General features: G+C 37.3%; 1 protein-coding gene across 6 annotated transcripts in view; it reads left to right on the top strand.

The window, feature by feature from the left end:
- Window positions 1–25,644, top strand: part of plekha1b (pleckstrin homology domain containing, family A (phosphoinositide binding specific) member 1b) — a 59,916-nt gene that overhangs the window by 14,907 nt on the left and 19,365 nt on the right. For all 6 annotated transcript variants that reach the window (XM_052027481.1, XM_052027482.1, XM_052027485.1 and 3 more), the window contains exons 2-7: window positions 6,534–6,694; window positions 7,550–7,606; window positions 9,124–9,169; window positions 12,383–12,480; window positions 20,189–20,323; window positions 23,492–23,629. In XM_052027481.1, coding sequence (XP_051883441.1) covers window positions 6,554–6,694; window positions 7,550–7,606; window positions 9,124–9,169; window positions 12,383–12,480; window positions 20,189–20,323; window positions 23,492–23,629 — 615 coding nt within the window. In that variant the 5' untranslated portion in view covers window positions 6,534–6,553. The remainder of the gene's footprint in view (window positions 1–6,533; window positions 6,695–7,549; window positions 7,607–9,123; window positions 9,170–12,382; window positions 12,481–20,188; window positions 20,324–23,491; window positions 23,630–25,644) is intronic.

Below are 25,644 nucleotides of genomic sequence, written 5' to 3' on the forward strand. Positions count from 1 at the left end.
TACATTCTCTTTCATTGCAACAGCTTGAATGGCTCCCTCTAACATGATGCTCTGGTCAGTTTGCTGATCTACCCTGTAGTCTCTCCTGTCTTCCACCCATGAATCTCCTTGGGTTCAGTGTTGATTAGAAACTCATCTGGACCAGTTCATAAATACTGAGGCTACAAGAGCAGGTCAGAGGTTCAGTATCCCATGGCAAATGACTTGCATCTTGATTTCACCACCTGGAAAGCACGATGGAATACTTTTCATTTCCCTGGATGTGTGGTGCTCAAATGACACTCAAGGAGCTCAGCAGAATTCGGGTCAAAACTGACTACTTGATTGGCAACTCTACCATACCAAATATTATTTCCACCATCAGTGCACCGTGTCTCCAGAGTGTACCATCTACAAGATCCACTGCAATTACTTAGCTACATCATCAGCAGGTCCAAAGCCTACTACCTTTTACTACCTTTACAGTCAAGAAACAAAGAGTAATGGTGCATGGGATAAGTATCACCTGATTCCTTGCCCAAGTTGATCATCAGCCTGAGTTGGAAATACATTGCCATTCTTTCATTGTTGCATGGTCTAGATCCTGGAAATCCCTCCTCAACAGAACTGGAACTGCTTTTATCAGCAGGACTGCCTTGGTTTAAGAATCTTTTCAAGTGAAAACAAGGATAGGCACTGCTCATCTTCATTAAATGAAAAGGAGTACTGTGGAATGCTCTGGGTTTGAATGTATTTTTTAAAAATTGTTAAAGCGGTCTCGAAATTAAGCAACAACTGGTTTCATTCTCATTGAACTGTGTTTGAGACTCTGTTTCTTCCTTTAGTACACTCTGCCTTCAAACCAACTTCCTGACCAAACTTTTGGCCAATTGCCTTTAGCATCTTGGTGTTAGATTTTGTCTAATGGTGCTCCACTGATGCATTTTGGAATTTTTGCTATATTAATATTTGTTTATATGTATATGCATATAAATTGAGAGATGCACCAAAGGACTAAGATGTGGTGGGTGGAATGGGAGAAGGAAGGTACTATAAGCAGCAGCACATTCTGTTGGGCTGAATGGTGCTTCTGTGCTGCATTGTCCTCCTTCATCATTATTTTGTAATTTTTGTTTCAGACCCATTATTATTTCTGTAGGCATACAGTTGCATTTTTAAAGCTCATTTGTATGTTGTACAAGGAGGCATAGTATCTACAGCTTTCAGAATGCCAGAGTAATGTGTGATTTCATCATGATGTGTGTGGAGCACTGCCATATTTTTTTTAAAAGGCCAATTGATCATTACTGGAAACTACTCCAGATGGGTCATAGAATTAGTCACAGAATTCCCATAAAGTTAAACTAAATTAGGTTCCCAGTTAACTCTTGGAGACCATGGAAGATGTTACAAAATTCTGATATATTATTTTTAGAATTATTTTATTAGAAGATGTGCAAGGGTATTGTCAACTTGGTGAGGTGCAGAGGATTTTAAACGTGTACAACTTACTAGTGAATTTGAAACTTCTGCCTGAGTTGTTGCTTTAAAAGATCATTCTTTAATATTTACATATGTATTTTTCTTGGTTGACTGCTGTTCTAGACAATAAACAAGGTTTAATTTGAAGGTCTTTAAAAACAATGGAAAATACAGTAATTGGCGCAACTTTGTGCATAGTTTTGAGCTGTTTGTTTTGAATTGATGCATAAGAGTGGGTGAAATTCTTCTGTACTCCCAAAGTGTAATCCAAATATAAATCTTGATTGCTTGAAGTGTGTTTGTAAGAATTAACACAATCACTGATGGAATATCCATGCAGCAAACTTGAGAATTTCATTTTGACAACTACGTTAAATGGGTAAACACACTTGTTTATACTGCTTCTGCATTGGATTGCAACTAAATTACATCCACTAGATGGAATTTGACAACTATCCCTTTTTTCATTGAATGAATGCTAAAACAAAACTCTTCCTGTTAGCACTTGACAAGTGTACAATATGTATTTTGTTTAGACTTGTGTAATGACATTTGTCTTTTCAATCTCTGAATGTGTTAATTTAGAATACACGGTGGTAACCTATAGAAAGCTGAAACAAGAATAATAAAGCTCAATCCATAATGTTTTACTTTGGTGATCAGGCCCATAATTTAATTTTGTGAGCTGGATGCAAGAGCACTCTGGAACCTTGCACTGTTATTTAAGGACACCAACTTGACATGAAGACTCAGCCATTCTGCAAGTCAAGTTGAAGTGTAAACACTTCTTTCTTTCTACTGAGATGGCATTACGTTTAAATATTTGACTCTATTACAACATGTAGATTACAAACTAATTTTAGAAAATTTGGAAAAATTGTCAATTTTAACTGGTTTTGAAATGCTCATCTTCACTTTAACTGTTACTGTTCAAAGCAGTTAAAATTCTGTACAATAGCTAACTGGTGAATCTTTGAAGCATGACCATAAGACAGAGGAGCAGAATTAGGCCATTCAGCCCTTTGAGTTTGCTCCACCATTCATGGCTGACTTTTCCTATTCTCCTGCTTGCTCCCTGTAACCTTTGACGCCCTTACTAATCAAGAACCTATCAATCTCTGCTTTAAATATACCCAATGACCACCCTCTGACTAAAGAAATTCCTCCTCGTGTCTATTCTAGAGGGATGTCCTTCTATTCTGAGGCTGTCCTCTGGTCCTAGACTCTCCCACTACTGGAAACATCCTCTCCATGTCCAGTCTATCCAGGCCTTTCAATATTCAGTAGGTTTCAATGAGATTCCCCCACCCCCACCCCAACCCCCCCATCTTTCTAAACTCCAGCAAATACAGGCCCAGAGTCAAACACTTCTCGTATGTTAACCCTTTAATTCCCAGGTTCATTCTTGTAAACCTCCTCTGGACCCTCTCCAATACCAGCACATCCATCCATCCTTGGATATGGGGACCAAAACTGCTCTCAATACTCCAAATGTGGTCTGACGAATGCCTTGTAAAGCCTCAGCATTACATCCTGGCTTCTATATTCTAGTCCTCTCGAAAAGAATGCTAACATTGTTTGCTTACCTTACTACCGACTCAATCTGCAAGTTAACCGTTAGGGAATCCTGCACTAGGACTCCCAAGTCCCTTTGCACCTCTGATTTCTGAATTTGCTCCCTATTTAGAAAATAGTCTACACCTTTTATTCCTTCTACAAAAGTGCATGACCATACACTTCCCTATGCTGTATTCCATCTGCCACTTCTTTGCCCATTCTCCTCTCCTTTTATTCCCACTCTTTGCCTTCTTCCTGTCAGCCAATCTTCTATCCATGCTAATACCCTTCATGTAATACCATGGGCTCCTATCTTGTTCAGCAGCCTCATGTGTAGCACCTTGTCAAAGGCCTTTGAAAATCCAAGTAATCTACTGACTCTCCTTTTATTTATCCTGCTTATTACTTCCTCAAAGAATTCCAACAAATTTGTTGGGCAAGATCTGCCCTTAAGGAAAGCATGCTGACTTTGACTTATTTTATCATGAGCTTCCAAGTACCCCGAAACCTCATCCTTAATAATGGACTGTAACATTGTACCAACCACTGAATTCAGGATAACTGGCCTATAATTTCCTGTCTTTTCCCTCCCTTCCTCCAAGAGTGGAGTGACATTTGTGATTTTTTTTTTTCCCCCAGTCCTCCAGAACCATTCCTGAATCTAGTGATTCTTGAAAGATCTCTACTAATGCCTCCACAATCTACTTCAGTTACCACTTTCAGAACCCTGGAGTGTAGTCCATCCAGTCCAGGTGACTTGTCTACCTTCAGACCTTTCAGCTTCTCAAGTACCTTCTCCTTAGTAATAGCGACTACACTCACTTCTGCTACCTGACTCTAATTTCTGGCATGTTGCTGGTGTCTTCCACAGTGAAGATTGACACAAAATACTTATTCAGTTTGTCCACCATTTCTTTGTTCCCCATTACTACCTCTTGCAGTATCATTTTTCAGTGGTCCGATATCCATTCTTGCCTCTTACTCTATGTATCTGAAAAAACATTTGGTATCCTCTTACATTATTGGCTAGCTTACCTTAATATTTCATTTTTTTTCTCTCCTTATTGCCTTTAGTTGTCTTTTGTTGGTTTTTAAAAGCTTCCCACTATGTTTTACAATATTATATGCCCTCTAATTTGCTTTTATTATGTCTTTGACTTCCCTTGTCAGCCATGGTTGTCCCATCCTTTAAAATGCCGCTGCTTCTGGATGAACTAATCCAGCATCTTCTGAATTACTCACAGAAACTCCTGCTATTGCTGCTCTACTGTTATCCCTGCTAGGGTCCCCTACCTATCAGCTTTGGCCAGCTCCTCTCTCGTGCCTCTGTAGTTACCTTTACTCAACTGTAATACCAGTACATCTGATTTTTTTTTGGAGTAATTCAGTGGAGTCCACTTTGTCATTAACCTGTAGAGGGAAACAGGTACTTGCGTGGACGGCCACATCTCTGTTGCCTTTTGGGGTGGCAGATACCTCAGAACAAAGGAATGAAGAACATCCGTGATTGAGGTGTCGTATGAGTTTCAAAGTGGAACATTTGGATTTGTGTAGTTACTCTCTATTTTGTCTCTATGTTTTGTCTTCAGTCAACGGTGGTTGTTGAAGAAGCCTTTGCTTACATTTCACCTTACGGCTTGCTGAACTGAACTTTGAGACCTATTCCTGGACTTGGAGTTTGGGGAATTTACTACACACACTTCTTTCCTAGTTCTACCTATGTTGTTGGTACCCACATGGACCATGACAACTGGATCGTTCCCTCCTATTCCAAATTCCTCTGCAGGTTAGATGAGATGTCCCGAACCCAGGCACCAGGCAGGCAACACAACCTTCGGGTCTCTCGATCCTTGTGACAGAATTGTCTATTCCCCTGACTATACTATCAGCAATCACAAGTACATTTCTTTTCTCTGCCCCCTCTTCAATGACTCCCTGAACCACAGTGCCACAATTAGTTTGCTCATCCTTCCTACAGCCCCCACTCTCATCCACATAGGGACCAAGAATCTCAGACCTGTTGGACAAGCTTAAGGGCTGAGGCTCCTCCAGCACCACCTCTTGGATCCTCCTACCTGCCTCACTTGCAGTCACACTCTATTGTCACTGACCACAGACCGAATTGGAAGTAGTTAATCTAATGGCTGTGACTGCCTCCTGGAACACAGCATCCAGGTAACTTTTCCCCCTCCCTGATGTGTCACAGTGTTTGAAGCTCAGATTTCAGGTCATCAGCTTCGAGCCCGAGTTCCTCAAGCAACTGATGCTTGCTGCAGATGTGGTCACCAGGATCTACAATGGGGTCCACCAGCTCCCACATCATGCAGCTACAACACATCACCTGATCCTGCATCCCTACTTAATTGGTTGTAATTTTATTTAACTACTATTAAAAAAAACCTTACCCATTCTTACCTGCTACTCACCTGTGCCTCCTCGCCATAGCCTCAGATTCCCACTCCTACACTGGTCCACTCTCTCAATGGCCATTCCCAAAATGGCTACTCTGCTTTACCCTACCTTTTTATTGGCTGAGTTGCCACGCACACTTAGCCAATCACACAATTTCTTTCAAACAAAAAAGCATGCATCCAATTGATATTTTCATCGTGTTTTTACACAAATGACTGAGGATGAATGATTTCCTTTTCATTGCAGTAGTATGTATATTAGGTTTTATAGAGGTTTGTTCCTTCAACTCAGGCTGATGAAGTAGGATGAAGCTAATGTGTAGCTGTGGGAGAACAAATGTCGTACATGTGAATTAGTGGGCGAGGGTTTTTGTTACCCAACGTGTTTGAGTTTACTAATTTTGTGCTATTTGATACTGGGAATTACTAGACAGGAGGTCATTTGAGTATAGTGGGTAGAGGAGGCATGAAAAGTGTTGCTTCGGCTTCCCATCAAGTTACCGAATATTTGATTTTAAGAACTATCAGTTCACCCAAACCTTCAGTGGTGAAAAGCATTCTAAATTGTTGGCAAATGTAGAAGTTGAGTTTGGGAGTTGTACGAAAAGAAAACTGAAGATAAACGTGTGTTTATGTGCTTTGATTTTTCATCCCTTCTCATGAAAGTGGTGAGCGAGATGCATATGAGGGAGAAAGGAATGGTAGATTAAGGAATGGGCTTGTGGCTTATAAACTGCAGTACAAACCAATGGATTGAATAGGTTGTCTCTGAACTGCAAATCCTTATTTTGTTTCTCTTCCCAAGCTCTCCCCCAATTCAACCCTTGGGAGAAAAAAAATCATGAGCTTTGGGATTGTATAGTAACCTCCTTGAACGTGTTAAATATCTACAGCAGAACAGAATTAATAAGATGGTTCTTGGCAGCTTGATCCTTTAGTGTTTTATTACTCTAAGAAATACATTGTTCAATGTGTACTGCATTGGGCAGCTCCTGAGAAAGTTAAAACTATACGTGTCAGATTCATTTGCATTTGAGGTCACAACATTTACTAAAGGATAACAAAATAGTTCTATGCAATGATATTAGTTAATTTCCCTTGCAGTGTGATGTGGAGGGTCAGAAATGCCTTATGTGGATCGACAGAATCGAATTTGTGGATTTTTAGACATTGAAGAAAATGAAAACAGTGGAAAATTTCTGCGTCGATACTTTATATTGGACACTCGGGCAGATAGTTTGCTGTGGTATATGGATAATCCGCAGGTCAGCCACTTCGTTTTCTTTTGATAACCTAGTTATTGATGTATACAATTCTTTTTAGAAAGTAGTTCTGCATGAAATTACTATTCTTGGACATGATGCAAATGGCAGATTTACTACTTAATGTAAAGATGTGCATTATAAAAATTTGATAACTGATTTTCAAAGAACTTTAAGAATCATAGATAAGTTACACATTCCACACGTTGAGTCCAAAAATTTGGTCTCTGCGATCCAGTCATTCTCAGACCCTAACATTTTCCCTGAGCTCTGTATATTTTTTTGCCCTCAATATTTTATCTAATATCCTTTTGAAAGGAATAAACAAATCTGCGTCCACCATCCTTTTTGGCAGTGAACTTCAAGATCATGCCTACTTGTGTGGAAGATCTTTTTCCTTCTGTTACTTTTAATTCTGTTGTCGGTCACTTTAAATTATGACATTCTACAACTTCCAGCAGTGGAAACAGTTCCTCACTTTGTCTAAACCCTTCATGATATTGATTGTATCTGTCAAATCACCTCTCAACATTGTTCGCTGTGGGGGGGGGGGGGGGGGGGGAGAAACAACCCCAACTTTTCTGAGAAAGCAACTTCTGCTGTACCATAAAGCTATTGATAAAATGCATCTCAGATATTTTTGGATGCCATACTGTACATATTGTTCATATTTTGGTGTACTTTTTCCATTTTGATTATGTATCAACATATTAGATTATATTTCAAAGGCAAATTAAAGGGAAATTTTAAGAATTTCACATTTAGATTACATTTAATGGATGATGAATATATTGAAAAAATCTTGTACTGAAGTCACTAGAGTTTAATTTTTACTTTTAAATCTTTGCTTCATTTTAGAATCTTCCTTTAGGAGCATCGTATGTTGGAGCTCTTAAGCTTACCTACGTTTCTAAGGTAATTCTTGATTTTTTTTGATGGGATTTATCCTAACAAATAGAAATATCAAAATGTTTGCATTTTTGCAGTGCAGAAGGAAATGGTGTCTTAAATCCGAATACCTGGCAGGTGCATATCTAAGACTATACATACTAAGACTTTGTTATCACCCATGTACTGCATAGCATTACAAGATGGCTTGTAGGCATAGACACATCTCACAAATTTGGAATCTGAATTTAGATATAATCTAGGCTTTGTGTTCTGAAGTTCAATCTGTTTCTTTTCCATTACAAGCTTTTTACTCAAAATAAGGGTTTCCATAAGTAGTATTTTTATTGAAGGCAATGTGGTCTACTTTGGATAAGGGTATATCTAAAGTTAGATTACACATTAGATATTGATATTGTGCACTAAAGTCAATAAATGAAGTCATTGTGCTGTGCTCAATTTTTATTTAAGCAATATGAAACTTCATTATTTAATTTACAAAGCCACTATAAACAGCATTTTTGGGAGGATGGGGTGCATTGGTTTGGCTCTTTTTCCATTTCTTGAAGTATTGCCAATTACTTGTCTATCTGCTTTTCTTGCCTGCTATTTGTGGCATTTTGTAACTTGTCCTCCGGTTAAGTCCCAGTTTAGGACATCTGGCAACAGTGTTTTTAGTGTCTTTCTATTCTCTTTTCATTTGGCCTTTCAAATGTTTTGAGTTTGAACAGTTGGTTCCATCCAGTGCCTTAATTGTTTTGTTTTGGTAAACCAAATCTGTTCCCATTCAATGAAAGATTGAGCTTGGAATTATGATTTATTGTATTCTTGGGTATCTGACAGTTCATCACAACCAATGCTTCTAAAATGTACCCAATGATATCATATCGGGTAGTGTACCAGCCAGTTCTACAAATGGCATAAATTGATGGTAACAAAGTAACATTGGTTGAGTCAAGAATTTTAATTGGAGCAGTGTTGCTTCCATGCTTTCCCTGCCTCTTTAGAAAGGTGGTGCTTCTGAGATCGTGGCTTTATTTTGGTTTTGCCTTTACCTTTTGGGGTTATAGCAGATTATGTGCATTTCCCAGTAGGCCTTGGATGCACAATTTTCTGCATTGAAATTAAACATACTATAATTAGGCCAAAGAATGCTGGAGATAGAAATACACATGATAATAATAGTTTCACATGGTGTGAATTTTTTCTTTTGTCATTGCTAATACTTATTAGTGATCTATATTAATTTGCAAGACATTGCTATATGCATTACACAACTAAATCTGGAATTCAAAATGTGTGAAAAGGTGTATGCAGTTGTAGTGAAAGTCAGTTTTGATTTTTAAATGTTAATTTTAATCATAGAATCACATTTTGACATTTTTTCTAATCCACTTCTTTCCATGTATTTTCATTATTATCTGTGGTTAACTATTTAAAGGTAGTATCTTATAAGCATGCTCTTTTATCTGCTAAAAATCTGCAGAAAATAGAACTTGTCATTTTTTTTCTTGTACATTGACTTGATACCTATGATTTTTCAGGTCAGTGATGCAACAAAGCAGCGACCAAAAGCAGAGTACTGTTTTGGTAAGTGTTATTCAATATTAATTCTTTGTCTGAGTTATTAGTTGATGCCACCAATTATTTTGAGATACTACATATAGGTATGTTGAATGTGAACTGTACCAGACTTTTCTATCCTACCATAGAGGGGGAAAAAAATTGTTCAATTATGCATTGGTTTATCATACTCCCAGGATCCTGAAGTGCACATCCTGGATTACTATTGAAGTGCAGTCTAAATTAAGAAAGACTTGCTTTTTTATGGTGTTTTTCATGTCCTTATGACATTGTAATCTAGGAAAGCAGCAGCTAACTTGCACACAACAAGTCCCACAAATAGTATTGTGAATACTTTTGAGTATTTTATTTTTCAAAAAAATATGTTGATTGAAGAATAATTACTAGTTGTACTTGAAGTCTGAACTAAATAGAATGGTGACCTAGCCTGCTTTACTTCAATAAATCGCCTGAAGCTTTGCTTTTAACTGAAAGGCGTTGCTCTTCATATGAATGACACCACTGACAGTGAAGGATTCTTGAAGTGCTGTAATGGAGAGTCATCCTTTATGTTTACATTCCTCTAGAATGGAATTGAATTCCACAATCTTGACATGGATGCACCGTCTCATTATTTGTTTGGGGGGGGAGGGAGCAGTTGCATTCCTAGAAAACAGACCACATGACTGTTTTCTGTAATGCAAAGCTGCATCATCTGCACGTGTGTAAATAAATTGTTTATTTATTTTTTTTCACGTAAATTCTATGACAGCAAATTTTATTCTGTATCTCAAATTTTTGGGTAGTGATTTGTGAATTCTGTAAAGAGGAGTTCCTGTTGTTCGAATGGCCGTAATGCGGGGGTTGCCTGTAACTGTTCAGTTCATTGCTACTTCTCTGCCAGGAAAGATGTACATCTGTGTCAGAATTTGCAATATACTGCACGTATTGGAAATCTGAAACACAAACAGAAAACACTGAGCAGTACTGGCAGCATTGGTGCAGAGTGAAACATCTGATGAAAAATGACCTGAAAAGTTAACAGTTTCTCTCGCCACAGATGCTTCCAACATCTGCTGATTTTTTTTTTGCTTCAATTTTTAAACCCTAGTATGTTGTATTTGAATTCAATTGCAAGGTTAATCTTTGATATACAAATACAATATTATTTAATAAGCCAAAGTAGTCTTAAGGTAGTGGTATGGCTTCAGGTGGTGTACTGGATTGGAGAGCTCATATGTCAGGGATTTTTGATTGTTTCTAAATTCTTAGGTGTACAAAGACAATTAAAAATGGTTGAAGTAGATTTAACTAATGCTAAATGTTGTTCAAAAAATATTAAAACTCATAACTAAATATATAACATAATGTTTAAGGGGAAAAGCAGAACATGTACATCCATTTAGCTGGTCCATTCAGGTTGGCAGTGCCATTCAAATGATTTCCATTTAATATGCCAGTCATGCAAATGCAAAGTTTATTTGTCCCTTCAGCTAGTATGGTTGAGCTTACCCACAGAAGCAGTGCTGAGACAGGCAGCGGGGTTGAAGGTTAGAAGTACTAGTATTGGACCTTTGAACGCATTTCTGACTTAAGTACTGCATTATATTGGCTTGGGTGTTTGGAGCACACTGACCTGCATAATGCTGGTAACTGGCAGTTTTCTCTGGAACCTGAGGCTGTAGAAGGGTAGTATCCGGGCCATTATTTTGTTGTTCCCATGGTGCACCTATTTGTACATCTGTGCATGGTATGGTTAACTGAATAATATGTGTAACTGTGGAAGCAGTTGGGGCCAGCATGTGATCAAGCAACCTGTGTAACAGGATGGGGTGTAAGAGGCTCAGATGAAAGCAGTACTCACTATCAGGTTGACTATACTTTTATGGGGATTTGTGAGAAGTTTTCTGAGATCTGCAGATGCATTGAGAAGTGAGTTAAAGCTACAGCATTTCCTACAAATTGTGTGCATGGTTCCTTGCAGGTATGTGAATGTATTTAATTAATGGTGGAAAAATGACCACGTCCTGATTGGACAAATTTAACCTTCACTTGTACAGATGTTTAAAATTTGCAACTTTGCATCTCAGTAGAATATTGAAATAAACTGCCCCTGTGAAAATTGAGAATGGCACAGCAAATGTAGATAGAACTGCATTTTTTTGTAATTTAGAAAGTTTAGCAAGGTTATCGCATCTTTTAGACAAAAAATATTTAGTAGCTAACCATCAGCATCACAGATTTTCTTTCTGAGCTTTTGTCAAAACTTTCCTCGGAAAAGCGTTGCATATTATTTGTTCTTGCAGAATGACAAGGAAAGTCACAGCTTCTAGTGCTGGTTCAGAATTCTTAACAGATATTATAATTGAACTTGCTAACCGTACCAATTGCAGATTAGTTGTGAAAATTGTTTTGACGTTGATGACTTGCTATAATCTTTTTGAAGGATTGTGTAAGAAAATACCCTGACAATGCTAATGCATATAACCACATAGTGAAGTACTTTACTTCATTAAACTAGTTCATCTTATTTGTAGTTTTAAGTTTAACATCAGTGTCAAACCACAGTGGAGTTGTATATAGGTGGATTACATAGACTTTGAGATTCTTATTAACCTACAGAGTCTTGAAATTTTTTTGTTTTGAAGGATGGTAAAATTCAGTGCAAGTATTTAAAGGGTTTTGTGTAGATGTGGTTGCTGCAGCATAGTGATTCCCTGTAAGAAGTACATGGAAGGAAGCCCATCAAGTATTTGTATTCAACAGAAATCTGGAGGTGACGATCAGGAACAGGAATTTTGGCAGTAATATAGTGTTTTCTCCCATCCACATCACATTTAATGGATAATTTCTTGATAACCAAGCATGTACCTGCATCAGAATATTACACACTGCATTTGCTTGTGAATTGCAATGATAACTTCTCCAATAAAGTATCTTTAAAATATTCTGTTCAGAATATACCCTGATCTCTTGTTTTGAGACAGGAGAGCTTTGTTGATTGAACAAGAGAAAGTGGCCCATATGGTAAACTCCCCCTTTGATTTGTATCAAAGGCAATCTCTCATTTATCAAGGTAAAAAAAATGTACTTTTCAACATTTAAGCACATACTTGCAATCGGATATTACAACCCTAGTTCAAAAACTACTTTTTTTAAAAAAAAAGGCATTTAAACAGTTAATAGTTGCATTACTTTATTAGTATGTAACATAATTTTTTACTTTTTGTATCTTAACAGTCATTAATGCAGGAATGAGAAAATACTTTCTGCAAGCCAATGATCAGCAAGACTTGGTTGAGTGGGTGAATATTCTGAACAAAGCCACCAAGATCACAGTAAGTAATGCTCATTTAAATGTCCATATAACACAATACTAAACAAGTTAAATATAAATGACTTGCGTTGGCAGTTTTTAAAGTAGATAACTTACTCTCTTTGGAATGTGATTGATTCATTTATTCATGGCACAGTTGCACTGCTGCTTCACAGCTCCAGAGTCCCAGGTTCAATACTGACTGTGTAGGTGCTGCATTTGTGGAGTTATCATGTTTTCCCTTTGATCACATGGGTCTCCTCATGGTGCTTCAGTTTCCTGCCACGTACCAAAAACTAGCTGGATGGTTGGTTAATTGGCTACTCTAAACTGCCCCATAGCATAGAACCAGTGGGGGAGGGAGGATGGGAAGGGGCTGTGAGGGGGGAATTGATGGAGATCCTAGAGGGGGGGAAAAAGTGGGATTAGTGAAAATGGATGCTTGATGGTCAGCATAAATGTGGTGAGCCCTGGGTCTAGTTCCCTGTTGTATGACTCTGATTCTATGACAAAGATGTGCGTATTGATGTTTCTTTTTTCCCCCAAGATGATATGCTAAACTAAATGCATTATAATTCTTGAAGTAAAGTTGCAGAGAATGGTAGAATGGGACTAATCAGGTTGCTCTTCAAAGGTGCCAGTGCTTGATGGTTAGAATATGTGAATATAGTCTAAACACTAGACATGATAGACAGAGCAGATGATGGAAAATGAAGTAATGAACAGGAAGGTATATTTCCATTTTTTGGAATTGGCTCTTTATATCCTGTACTTTCTTGTAATTGTCTGTGATTGTGGCTGAGTATTACAATTATAATTAAGAGTCTAATACAAGGTAACCTGTGATTGAAAGAGGCAGAGCTTTGTGGAATTTTATTGAGAAAATTGCAAGTCATGTTCGGGACACTCGCAGAAAAGTAAGAACAATAATTTTGGGCCAGAGCAATCCTGAGATGTGAAAAATAAGTAAAGGAATGTATGGAAAATGTTGTTTTTGATCTTTAGTTGATGACCATTTAAGTCTGTCATCTTAGTATAAAGTGTGACATAAAGGCTATCATAAGAAATGGTATCAGCTCAGAAGAACAGAAAGCACAATTGATATAGATGGACCTGGCATTGTCAAGGACTAAAAGCACTTATAATCATACAATACAGAAACAGTGTCTTTCAACCCAGCTTGTCTGTGCTGACCACAATGCCTATCTACACTAATCCCATTTGCCTGCTTAAAACCTGTATCCCTCTGTGCCATTCCTATCTTAATACCCATCCAAATTCCTTTTAAACATTGTAATTGTATCTGCCTCTACCACCCCTGACAGCTTGTTCCAGATAACCATCACCCTCTGTGTGGAAAAACTTGCTCTTCAGCACTCCTTTAAATTTTTCCCCATCTCATCTTAAACCTGTGCCCTCTAGTTCTAGACTCCCTTTTCTTGTGGGGGGTGGGGAAGACTGACCATCTGTCCTATTTATGCCTCTCATAATTATATAAACCTCTATATGGTCACCCCTCAGCTCCTAAATTTCAGTGGGAATATAGACCATAAAATATAGGAGCAGAATTAGGTCATTTGGCCCAATGAGTTTGCTCTGCTATTCAATCGTGGCTGATATTTTGTTTTCAAACCCATTCTCCCACCTTCTCCCCTTAAGCCTTAACCCCCTTACCAATCAAGAATCTATCTATCTCTGCCTTAAGTATACTTAATGACTTGACCTCTACAGCCCTCTGTGGCAATGAATTCCACAGATTCACCTGAAGAAGTTCCTCCTCACCTCAATTTTAAAGGAACGTCCCATTATCCTGTGGCTGTGCCCTCAGATCCTAGGCTTTCCTATTAATGAAAACATCCTCTCCATGTCTAGTAAGTTTCAGTGAGAATCCACCCCCCCCACCCCCCAATCCTTCTGAACTCCATTCAGTACAGGCCTAAAGACCTCAAATGCTCTTCATATGTTAAGCCTTTTATTCCTGGGATCATTGCTGAAGAGCAATATACCCACCTCCTCAAATCTTTCCTTGTAATGTCAGCCCCCCACTCTCAGCAACCTCCTGGTGAATCTCTTCTGCACTCTGCTACCACATCCTTCCTGTAGTGTGGTGACCAGAACTTGCATAATACACCAAATGTGGTCCAACCAATCTTTTTGTAAAGCTATAACATGAGTTGAGAGTGATTTGAGCCCTTCAGAAGAACATCACTGTTAAATATTAAGTAATTAATGCAGGATTTTGATCTTTCACACTGGGTGCATCTAATTTTCAAAACTAGTTTGGAGAATGAGTTTGTAGAATGCATTTGGAACAGTGTCCTACAGCAAACTGAGTGGCCCAGTTTGCTTAACCTCCCCTCGTGACATATCTGCTATCCCTGGAATCAATTTGGTGAACTTTATTGTACTCCCTCTATCATCCCTTGATGGGGAGATTACAGCTGCATACAGTACTTCCAGATGTTGTCTTGCTGGGGACAATTGTGTAATTGGAGCAAGATACTGTACTCTCGTACACACCATTTTGTAATAAAGACCAGCACATTCTTTGCCTTTCTAATTGATGCTGCACCTGAATGTTAACTTTCAGTGATTTGTGTGCAAGGACATTCAGGTCCCTCTGAACATCCAACACTTTAACTTTTTCCCCACTTAGAAAGGGAAAGTAGAACCAGAGAGTTGTCTATGGAGGAATGTTTAAAAACAGGCTGTAAAAGCTTCTACTAGACATGTAAGAAGGAAAAGATTAGCTAAAGTTAATGAGCGTCCTTACAGACTTGAAACAGGAAAAATTATATTGTAATTAAGGAAAGTGGGAGAAAAACAAATAATTATCTGTCTTCAAAGAAAAAGTCACTGAAAACCTGGAAATAATGGAAATCTACAAATATACAGTGAATGAGGAGCTCAAAAAATTGCTCTTTTCCTGTCAGAGTGAATAACCTCAGCCTTTCTAGATTATATTCAATCTACCATGTCTTTGCTCGTTCACTTAACCTTTTTGTGCCCCTGAAACCACCTCAACCTTGTCAGAGGTATGGCTGCTTTATATCCAGTTTGCTGAAGATACATTAATGTCATTCATTTGAAGTGATTAAGTATAAATTGTGAACAGCCGAGACCTGGCACTATTCCCTGTTACACACCATTGCTTCCCAATCTGAAAATGACTTTTTTTTTATTCCTATTGTTTTCAGTCTGTTAACCAATTCTCAATCCATGTAGTTATCATCCTTGTGTGATTCCCTGTATTGTGTGCATTAATAATCTAGAGTGGCATCTTAATGAAGAACTCCTGAAAGTCTACGTTCACCACATCTAGTTTACCCTTGTTTATTCTGCTAGTTACAACCTCAGAAAACACCATCAGGTTTGTAAAAAGTGGTCTCCCTTTAGCAAATTCATACAAGTCTGCCCAATCATTTTTCTAAGTGCTCTGTAACCATTTAATAATTTCTAGCAATTTTTGTTATTGTAGATGTCAGACTAACTCGTCTATAGTTCTCAATTTTCTCTCCCTCCTTTCTTAAGTAGTGGGATTACACTAGCTACCTTATGGAATCTAAGGAATTTTGGAAGATGACGACCAGTGCATCCACTGTCTCTTTTGGGCACCTTCAAAATCCTAGATTTTGGTCTGTCTTTGCTGTATTCTGAAATTTTCCCTGTCGTCAGGCTTGCTGCTACTTTTTTGTGACATTAAGCCTTTTCCTTTGATCTAATTTAATATTGAACTTCTCTTGATTGCCATAACTAGTCTGCTTATCTTGTTATTTTTTTTTGCCTCAAAGGCAAACCCATGTTAATTCTTCAAATATTAACTGTAAATTATTTGCTGACATAACTTTTGATGTAGTTTTCCAATCTGCCATAGCAAACATGTCTTGTGTCTTCGTAGTTTGCTTTATTCAGATTTAAGACCTTTGGTTCCAGATTGAACTAATTTTTATATAAAATACTATCATATGATCACTGTTCCCTATAGGGTTGTATATCACTGGATCATCAGTTAATCCTTTATGGTTACACAATACTAGAAATAAAAGAGCTCTCTGATCCTCAGCATATTAATTTTGGAAATCATCTCTTATACCATGAATTTGCCTTCCAGACTATTACTGCTAATTTGGTTTGCCCAGTCGATTATATAGATTACAATTCTCCTTTTAATTATTGCATTACCCTTGTGAGATGCGCCTGTCACTTCCTGATTTCCACTTTGGCCTGCATTACCATCACAGTTCTGACACCTATAGGCCATTAGTACTTTCAGCCCTTTGCTTTTTCTCAGCTCCACACAAACTGATCCTATTTCTTAATTTTGTGAGCCAAGTTCCTTCCCTTCCACTATCTTTATCTCAGTGGCATTATTAGGATTTTACTTGGATTGCAGATCCAGAAGTGGGAGCAATGGTCTAGAATTAGGATTTGGTATTTAGAACTGAAACTAGAGAAATCTTTGAGTTGTAAATTTTTGGGATGATCTAATCCCAAGGCTGTGGATGTTTAATCTTTTCAGGATGTTCATTGCTAAGATTTGTAGATTTTGGGGCACTAAGGGAATTGAGGGTTGTGGGAATTGGGCATGAACTGGTCTCTGTACAGGATCTGCCCTGATCTTATTGAATGGCTGAGCAGGCTCAAGGAACCCTACTCTTATTTGTTTTTGTATTTGTTTCTCTTCTGGTCACTCAGATATTAGTTACATTACCAATCAGAGATTAAGTCAAACAAATATAAGGATTTGAAAACACACCTGGAATAGTTTCATGATTAGCTCTTCAGTTTAGTCTCTTGGAAAATATGCATCTTTGGCATTTTGCCAAGGTTGTGCATGCTAGAACATTATTCTTTTATTACGTAGTTTGAGTTCTTCCAAAAGCTCTTTGGTTGAGTGTTATTTTTCCCACTCTTGATCATGCTTCAGCTGATGGCCATTTTCTCTGTAAACATGAGTATTTCAATGTCAACTACTATTGAAAGATTGTTTTGCTTAAAATATGCTACCATAGGAGGTAGTAGAATGAAATACAATTACTATATTCAAGTGGCATTTAGACATACTTAACTAGGCAAGACATAGAAGTATATGGTCCTAATGCAGGTAAATGGATGAGTGCAGATGGGTAAAAAGGTCAGCATGTTTGCTCTGGGTTGAAGGGTCTTTTTCTGTGCTGTACCACTCTATGAATCAATGACTTTGTTTCTCTATTAATAAAAATGCAGTACAGTTTTGGGTTGCCAGATAAATGGGAATTGGAACTTCAAGCTTTAGGACTTCCAATTAGGGTAAACCAGAACAGTTTAATGATGCTCATTAAACTTGTTTGCTTTGTCATTTTAAAGAGGTAACTTTTCTCCTAAATACATTTCTGGGGGAAAATGCCATTTTTTCCATGAACTTCGGAAATTTGGGCTTGCCTTTTGAATTTTGTAGGACAATTATTTCCACTAAATTTATCTGATGAATTAACACCAACAGTACAAGAGTCTGACCCAGGAATTTAATAATGTTGACAAGCCAGGATTTCTTTTTCTGTCATCTGCCTCTACTCAAGTTGAGGAATTGCGGCTTAATGTTTTTTTTACCACAACCTTTAATATTGTCTTATTAGCTACTGCCTGCAAATCTTGTTTGTCATTTGGCCTTGAGTATGAAAGTAGAATAGCATTACCTTGTCCATCTTCTGAGTATACCTTGTGTTTCAAAGTACATAAGGTCATCCTGCCCACAAGTGATTTTGCTATTCTTTCCCTGTGGCCCCTGTACTATCTTAATGCAATCTACTGTCAGTTATGTAAAAAAAAATATTCTGACTGATTTTTTTTTATTACCAGTTGTCAAGCATAGGGGTTTTCATGGGAAAATGTTCAGGTATTTATCAGTATCTTGAAGAATGGTAAATGGGTTTCAACCGCAGCAACAATCTGAGCAGTTCTATAGGCATATGAGGATGAATACAGATTTAGTGGAGCCAAGGTTGTACATTTCAGCTCCTTCAGCTCGAGCTGTTTTTTTAAAAGTTAGTTATAAAGCCCCTTGGTTGCTCACAGTATGTTAGAATATTAAGCATAATGATTTTTGTGTTTAAAGGCTATATTATTGCCTTTCCACTACAGTTGTCTGACACTTTTTAATCTAGGCTTAGTTAAATGCATTCTTGCTGCAGGTTTGGCTACAATTTGTGGTTGTATCAATACAGCTTTAATGTAAGAAATAAAGGATGTGATTTCAAAATAATGTAAGCATAATTTGATTTTTTTTCTTCACACTGGAGAAGAGCTGTACACGTTAATTTCAAAGTTCGATGAGTATTATCTGTTCCCTTTACCATTCCTTAAATTGGTATACATTAGCACTAACCTCTTTTATACTGCATGGTTACCAATATTCCTACATCCATCATCTGATAGGTCTGTCAGGGAAGGAGACCTGATTTAGAAGCTTCCAACTCAGGATTTTGTTCATTCATAAGATGTGACTATTGTTGGCAATGCCAGCTTTTTCTCTATATCCTTGAAGTTTAGTGAACTATCCCCTGAAAAGCTGTATGGGGAATGTACTCCCACAGTGTCTGTAATGAGGGATTTCCAAGATTTTGAATCTGAGATTAAGAAACTCCATTCTTTTCCAAGCCAGTATGGTGTGTACCAGGGGAATTTACAGGCTCTGGCATTCTTGGTTACCTTCTGCCTTTGTCCTTCTTGCCAGTAGAGGATGTGGGATTTGCATGGGGTGTCAAAAGAAGCTTCATGTGGGCTCAGAATTTGTATAAAAGTGAGAAGCAAGTACTTAAGACCTTGGGGGGTGGGGGAAATAACTAAAACAAAAAAATTGAAATTGCTCAGCAAAAGTCAGTATGTGGGGAAAAATGGAAGCTAGGCAGTTTAAGGCCTTCTCTCAGGAAAGTCAGAACATTCAGATCCTCAGTTAGTGGTTCCATTTTTCCCTTTGTTTTAGTTGCCTTTTTTTATGGATGACCACTATTTTGGAATCTGCTTATGCTGGCAGAAGTAGTGGTGCCCAACTGATTTTGAATGGGGTTCCCAACTTGGACTGAAGAATTGTGTTCTTTGTCTCTTTATTTACTTGTGATGTTTTCAATTAATTTCTAGTCCAATAAATATCTTTACATAAGGAAAAATAAATTTGATTAAACAGTTTTTGAATGTCTCTGGTAATAAACGTTCTGTAAAGTGTCCAAAGGTCTATTGTCAATAAGCTATCAGGGCAATATGGGGCAGGGGTTCAGTATTGCCTTATGGATTGCTCCTTGAACAATTCTGGCAGCACGGACTCGTGGTTCAATATATTCTGCAGTGCCCCTTTAATCATCTTGGCCATTTTGTGCAGTACTTTCTCTTTTTCTTACAATCATCAAAAAATTGACCTTCAGTGACATAATGAGAATTTGAATTTGTCTTTAAATCTCGCAATTATAAAAATTGCTATGAATTGAATTGTCTTCTGAAATTATACAGGAAAACACTTAAATTGAAGTGAATTATATGCTACTTATGGTTCTCTGTTTACCCTTGCCTCCTGTATCATACGTACAAAAATGTCTAGTGTTTGCTATTATTGTTCTACGAATGTTTAATCAAAAAATTATTATAATATTGTTAGCCTTGGATCATCCCCTCTAAAGCACCTTCTAGACCACTGGTAAAATAGTGAATGTACACATCATTAATTGTATTGCTATCTGTACTTTTTATTTTGAACATAGGTGCCAAAACCATCAGATGTTCAACTGAACACAGATAACCAGAATTGTCTTGTGGAGGGGCCATGTGGACGGAAGCCTGGACCATACAAAACAGAAATTATTGGTGGTGTTCCTATTATTACACAGACTAATCAGGTGAAAAACAGTATTAATGTCTTAACCTACCCAGCAAATTTTAATGCTGTTAGAATAATGTATGTTGGCGAAACAAAGTTGACGATCTTCTGGCTGACAACAATGCTTTCATGAAATGGATGGAAATCAATAGATTTTTAAAACAGTCAAATAATTGTATGTTAAACCTTGTGATGCAAATGGAATTTTTAACAATTTTAATCTGGTTCCAGTGGTTATAAGTTGCATCACAGCACAGAACTGTTATAACTTTATTGAAAATCATCAGTATTCCTTTGACACTCGTGATGTGGGAGATGCAAATGTAGCACTGGTTGGAATGGAGAAGAAAAGTTTATCATCTGACTGAGGTTGGGCCAGATTATTGAGCAGACTTCTTTTCTGTGTCCTTTGTTTTCTACCATCTCAGTTTGAACACTTATAGTCCTGTTGAATATATGATACCATGTCCAACAGGTTGATTATTATTGCATTCATAAGGTATTGATCAAGAATCCTTAAACTGTGTACAACTACTAATTGGGTTTCACTATCTTCAAAGCAATTCACAAAATGTATGACTTGTAACTATGTTTAGCAGCTGCCTAAAATTATTTGCCTAATTTATCATGCAATGAACCTGAGAAGTCTCTCGACTGTGAGACTAAAGAAAATAGCCTGCTTCATTTGCTGGCAGTCCTATTTTTATTTCCAGTTTTAAGCTCTCAAAAGTAAAGTCTAGGATTTTTTTAAAGTCCATGTTCTTTGGTTAGAAACATGTTTGTTTTAAATCAGCTAAGATGCCATAATCTCCCACGAGGATTTTGGTGAATTGTTAATTCTGCTGAAAATAGTCATGACATAGTTGGCATTTTAAAAATAAGTAAATTGTCCTCAATGTGGGTACCACTAAGAACACCACATTTATTGATCATTCCATGTTATTTTGAATTTTGCAATACACTTGTTGGGTAATTTTCCAATTTACTTGATCATAACTCCTTTTGAATTTCAAAGATCTAATTAGAGAAAAAGATGTGCTGTAAAATATAGCAGGAAGGCTCACTGAGGTCAACATTATTTAGTGTAAATGGGAGAGCTTTTTCTTACAAATGCATCCATGGAATTCAGCTTTGAGGTTCAGAAGTTGTTGTTCCAGATGTTGTGTGGTCTAAAAGATTGCTGAAAATAGTTTACTGGAATGGTTGGGTGACATAAGTTTCCTCTGATTAGCTCTTGTGTGAGCTAAACTTGGCAGATAAAGTTAGAGCTTGTTCAGTCATAGGAATACAGGATCAAGAGTAGATAATTTAGTCCCTCGAGGTCAAGACCAATTTGTACCCAAGTTCATGCACCCTGCCTTTGCTCCATGTACTTCAATAATATTCTTCAACAAAATTCTCCTGAAGCTCAAATTCAAAAATAACAATTGCCAATAATGGGACAGAGTTTCAGAAGTGTTTCTTAATTTCACTTTTGAAAGAGCTGGTGCTAATTTTTAGACTCTGCTTCCTGGTCCTGGGTTTCCTTAGCAGCAGAAATATTCTCTTTATCCTGCCAGTGTCTCATATTATCTTGAAATATTTGGTTAAATCGTAGCTTAACTCTGTAAATTCTTGTGATCATGTCTCCTGTACTATCTCCAATAATTCAGTCCTTGGAGTTTGGATATCATGCTGGTAAATCTGTGGTATGCTTTCTTCAAGACTGGTTTACCCTTCCTGATGTGTAGTGTTTAATGGCTGCTCCAGATGAATGTAAAATTGTGAAGTGCTATCTCTCCAGCTATCAAATAGAGTTGAAAGAAATCTTTGTTTAATTATGTCTGTTTAAATAATGAATTAAATCTTAAAGTGAAGACCAGTGATGTCAATGGGAAAAAAAAGACTCCTTTAATTCCATTGCTAATAGATTAAAATCTTCACAGAAGTTGTGGTTTTAACTGTCAATAAATTGGGGCTTCCAGGGGAACCTGAGATTAATGAAAATGTATATTGGCAGCAGTTTCGTGTTTTGTCCTCAAATTGAAACTCACTAGTGAAGGGGATAGGTATCAATTTCAATCATTTGTGTTGGAGGAGGAAGATGTAAGCAACTAATAACATAATGAACATAACTGTATTTGGTGAGCCAGCTGACAATTTGGCTTGGTGAGATGCTGGGCCTCTTGTCAATCGCAACCAAGCGTTGCTGAAGGACCTGGAAAACCATTACTGCGTCACCAGAAAATGAGTAAAATGCGTCCTAAAATTGGATGCTTGATGCATAATTACATTTCGCAAGTTTCCTGTGGACTGTTGCCATCTTGTTTGAATTCTGAGTTGATCAAAATTACTAGTTGAAGTTGTAGGATTTGTAAGTACATAATATAGACATGAATGACTTTATGCTGACTTTGTTGCACAGCATATGTAAATTACTCTAGGTGTTGAAATAGCAATTGAAGCTGGATCTGATTTTTTTTCTATCTAGAATTCTGCAGTCAGGCCTACTATAGTTTTTCTTCAGAATTAGTTTTCCTTTGACCTTTACCTCATTTGTAGGTTGAAAAATGCGTGGAGATAACTAATGATGGAAACTATGTCATTATTATTGAATTAGTGACATTCATTTTGCTTTATAATCAAAACAGTTTTCCTGCTGATAGTTAAAACATGAGATTAACCAATGGAACTAGAAATATTTTTTGAAATGTGTCCAACCTTTATATGTAAAATCTCCTGTTGAGTCCAGATTTGTTAATTTTTCCAATCTGTGTAATCTGGAAGGTTACTTCTGAATGTTGACCAGTTACAGTAAAACACTGATAATCTGCTATCCAATTGTTCAGAAATTCCAATGTTCGGCAATGGCTTTAAAAACTTTGCTGGGCCCTGGATCCTGTGCTCCCTTTCAAACTTGCTGGGGCCACTGGAAAATTTATTGTACTTTTTAAATGAAAGTGAATTAAAAGTGTAGAGTATTAACTGGAATGAAATCCAATTGTTCAGAAAAGCTGGCACCGCCAAAGTTCTCAGTGTGCTGGATTATCAGTGTTTTACTATATTCTGTGAACTCTAAATTTATTGTATATTTCTAGCTAATTTAACAGCAATTATTTTAATACTTTGTTTACATCTCATTGCTGTTCAATAATATGTGAAACAATATTTTAGTTACAATATTTTTGACTTCATATTTATTTGACAGGAGGGGATGGAATTTCTGGAAGGAATTGACAAAAGTAATTTGAAACGTTCCCAAAGTCAGCTAACATATTTTATTGGCAAACCTACATCTGATCAAGCGGTCATTAAAAGTGGTTACTGTGTTAAACAAGGAGCAGTGGTGAGTAATCAAAGCCTCTGAAACTATCACAGCCTCAAATGTATTTGCAGTTATCTAACCTTTGCATACATTTTTATAGTTGTTAACTGTTTGTTTGTCTTCCACTAATGTTTGGATAACTTGAAATGTTTTTAAGAGGTTAAACAAACCAAACAGTCTGTTCTTGCTCCTTTTTCCTGTGAACTGTCTAAAAGATTTTTGATTTATTCTCTGTACCTTCTTATCCAACCCAGCCTTGCCCTGTATCTGTCAAACATAAGATGGTGGCTGCCAATGCATTTGTTATGTTGGTCTCTTGCAGCAGAAGACCAAGATTTCAATTGTCATGTCCTGGATTTGAGCTTGACTGCATTCCCACCTTGCTGAGTTTTTTTTTTAAAGAATTTAATTGCCCAAAAATATGTTTATGTCTTTCAACAATGGACAGAACTCCTCTTCATCGAGTGCAATAAGGGATTGGTCACAATACAGAACAAAAGAAGAAAGCTTATAAGTGATCGCTAGTGCCAGGCAGTATTCCTCCATACTATATGATAAAGCACCTGAAGGTCCTATTCCAATACAGTTCTTCAGTTTTTCCTGGATTTTACTTTTTATCTTTTGGAATGTTAAGTGCATTTCTTTCTGGCTGTGCTTACTTGGGTGATGCAATTAAATATGATGCAAGTAGCAACATCAAGTTGTACTTGGGCAAAAATGTATTCAAAGGAGGAGGAGTTTAGGGTAACCAAACATTTGATTAAAATATGTATTTCAAAATGGATTTAAGTGAAGAATTATAGAGCCTTAATAGCTGAAGGTGAACTTGATACTTGTTGAATAAGGGAAGGTGCAGATACACAAGAGACTGGAGTGGAAGGAGCAAAACCAAGGGTTGTAGAGGGGTAGGCAGATTACAGTTTTGGAGAATGACGGAGTCCGTGAAGAAATTTAAGTACAGATTGAGCACTTCACATCCGATGCATTATTGGATCAGAAGTAAAAGTAGGCTTACAGGAAAATTAGTGAAGGATGAGTGGAATTTCACTCAAGCTATGGGCTACAGAGTTTAAGATGAGATGAATTGTGAGAAGTATGAAGAACAGGAAAATGTTCAGGAAGGTATTGAAATAATCAACAGTATAATGAGAGTTTGAGCAAGAAGAATATCTGAGGTGAGGATAAAGGCTGGTTTTCTAGATTAGCTTGCTGAGGAACTAATGAGCAAATGGGTAACTTTGATTAAATATTGTGTAATGAATAATCTGGTGGCTAAGGGTGTTTGGCAGCAGTGATGGCAATATGATAGAGTTTTATATAAAGAACTGAAAGCAGTAATATTGGAGCCAAGGAAAAGGTTTACAATTTTGCCAAAAAGAGTAGTAAGCTTAAGGATTACAGAAATTTGAAATTTCCGCAAAGGAGGACAAAGAAATAGATGGGGAAAAGAAAAGGGGAATAAGAGGAATCTCAGTGAGAAACTCCGAGATTGTCTAAACCTATGTTCGAAGGAAAAGATTAGCTGATGTTGATAAGTCTCTTGTAGACTGGGACAGAGGTGCAAACAACCTCCCTGATTGAAACTGAAACTAATGGACACTTAAGGGAAAAACACTGCATTGGTTGGAGTCATGCTTTTAACAAAGGAAGAAAAATATGTTTTTATTTTGAGATCGGTCAACCCGGTCCTAAGAGATGAGTATAGGAGTTCCGCAGGGCAGTGTCCCAGGCCCAGCTATCTTCTGTTGTTTCATCATTGACCTTCTTTCCATTATAAGCTCAGATGCAGCGGTGATCCAGGTGAATGGGAAGTTGGAAAAAAAAAATCAAAAAGAACAGTAATACAAGATAGTAGAATGAGGAATGAAAGTCAAAGTATGACTGAGAGGAGTAAAAGTGTGTAGAAAATGATTTGAGAGTTGGTTAAAAATAGAGGTTTATGGACCAAGTGCTTGTAAATGGAATTAGTATAAATGGGTGGTTGATGGTTGCATGGACATTGTTGCTGAAGAGCCTGTTTCTGTATGCTATGACTT

This window comes from Pristis pectinata, chromosome 12 (genome assembly GCF_009764475.1).
Source record: "Pristis pectinata isolate sPriPec2 chromosome 12, sPriPec2.1.pri, whole genome shotgun sequence".
NCBI lineage: Eukaryota > Metazoa > Chordata > Chondrichthyes > Rhinopristiformes > Pristidae > Pristis > Pristis pectinata.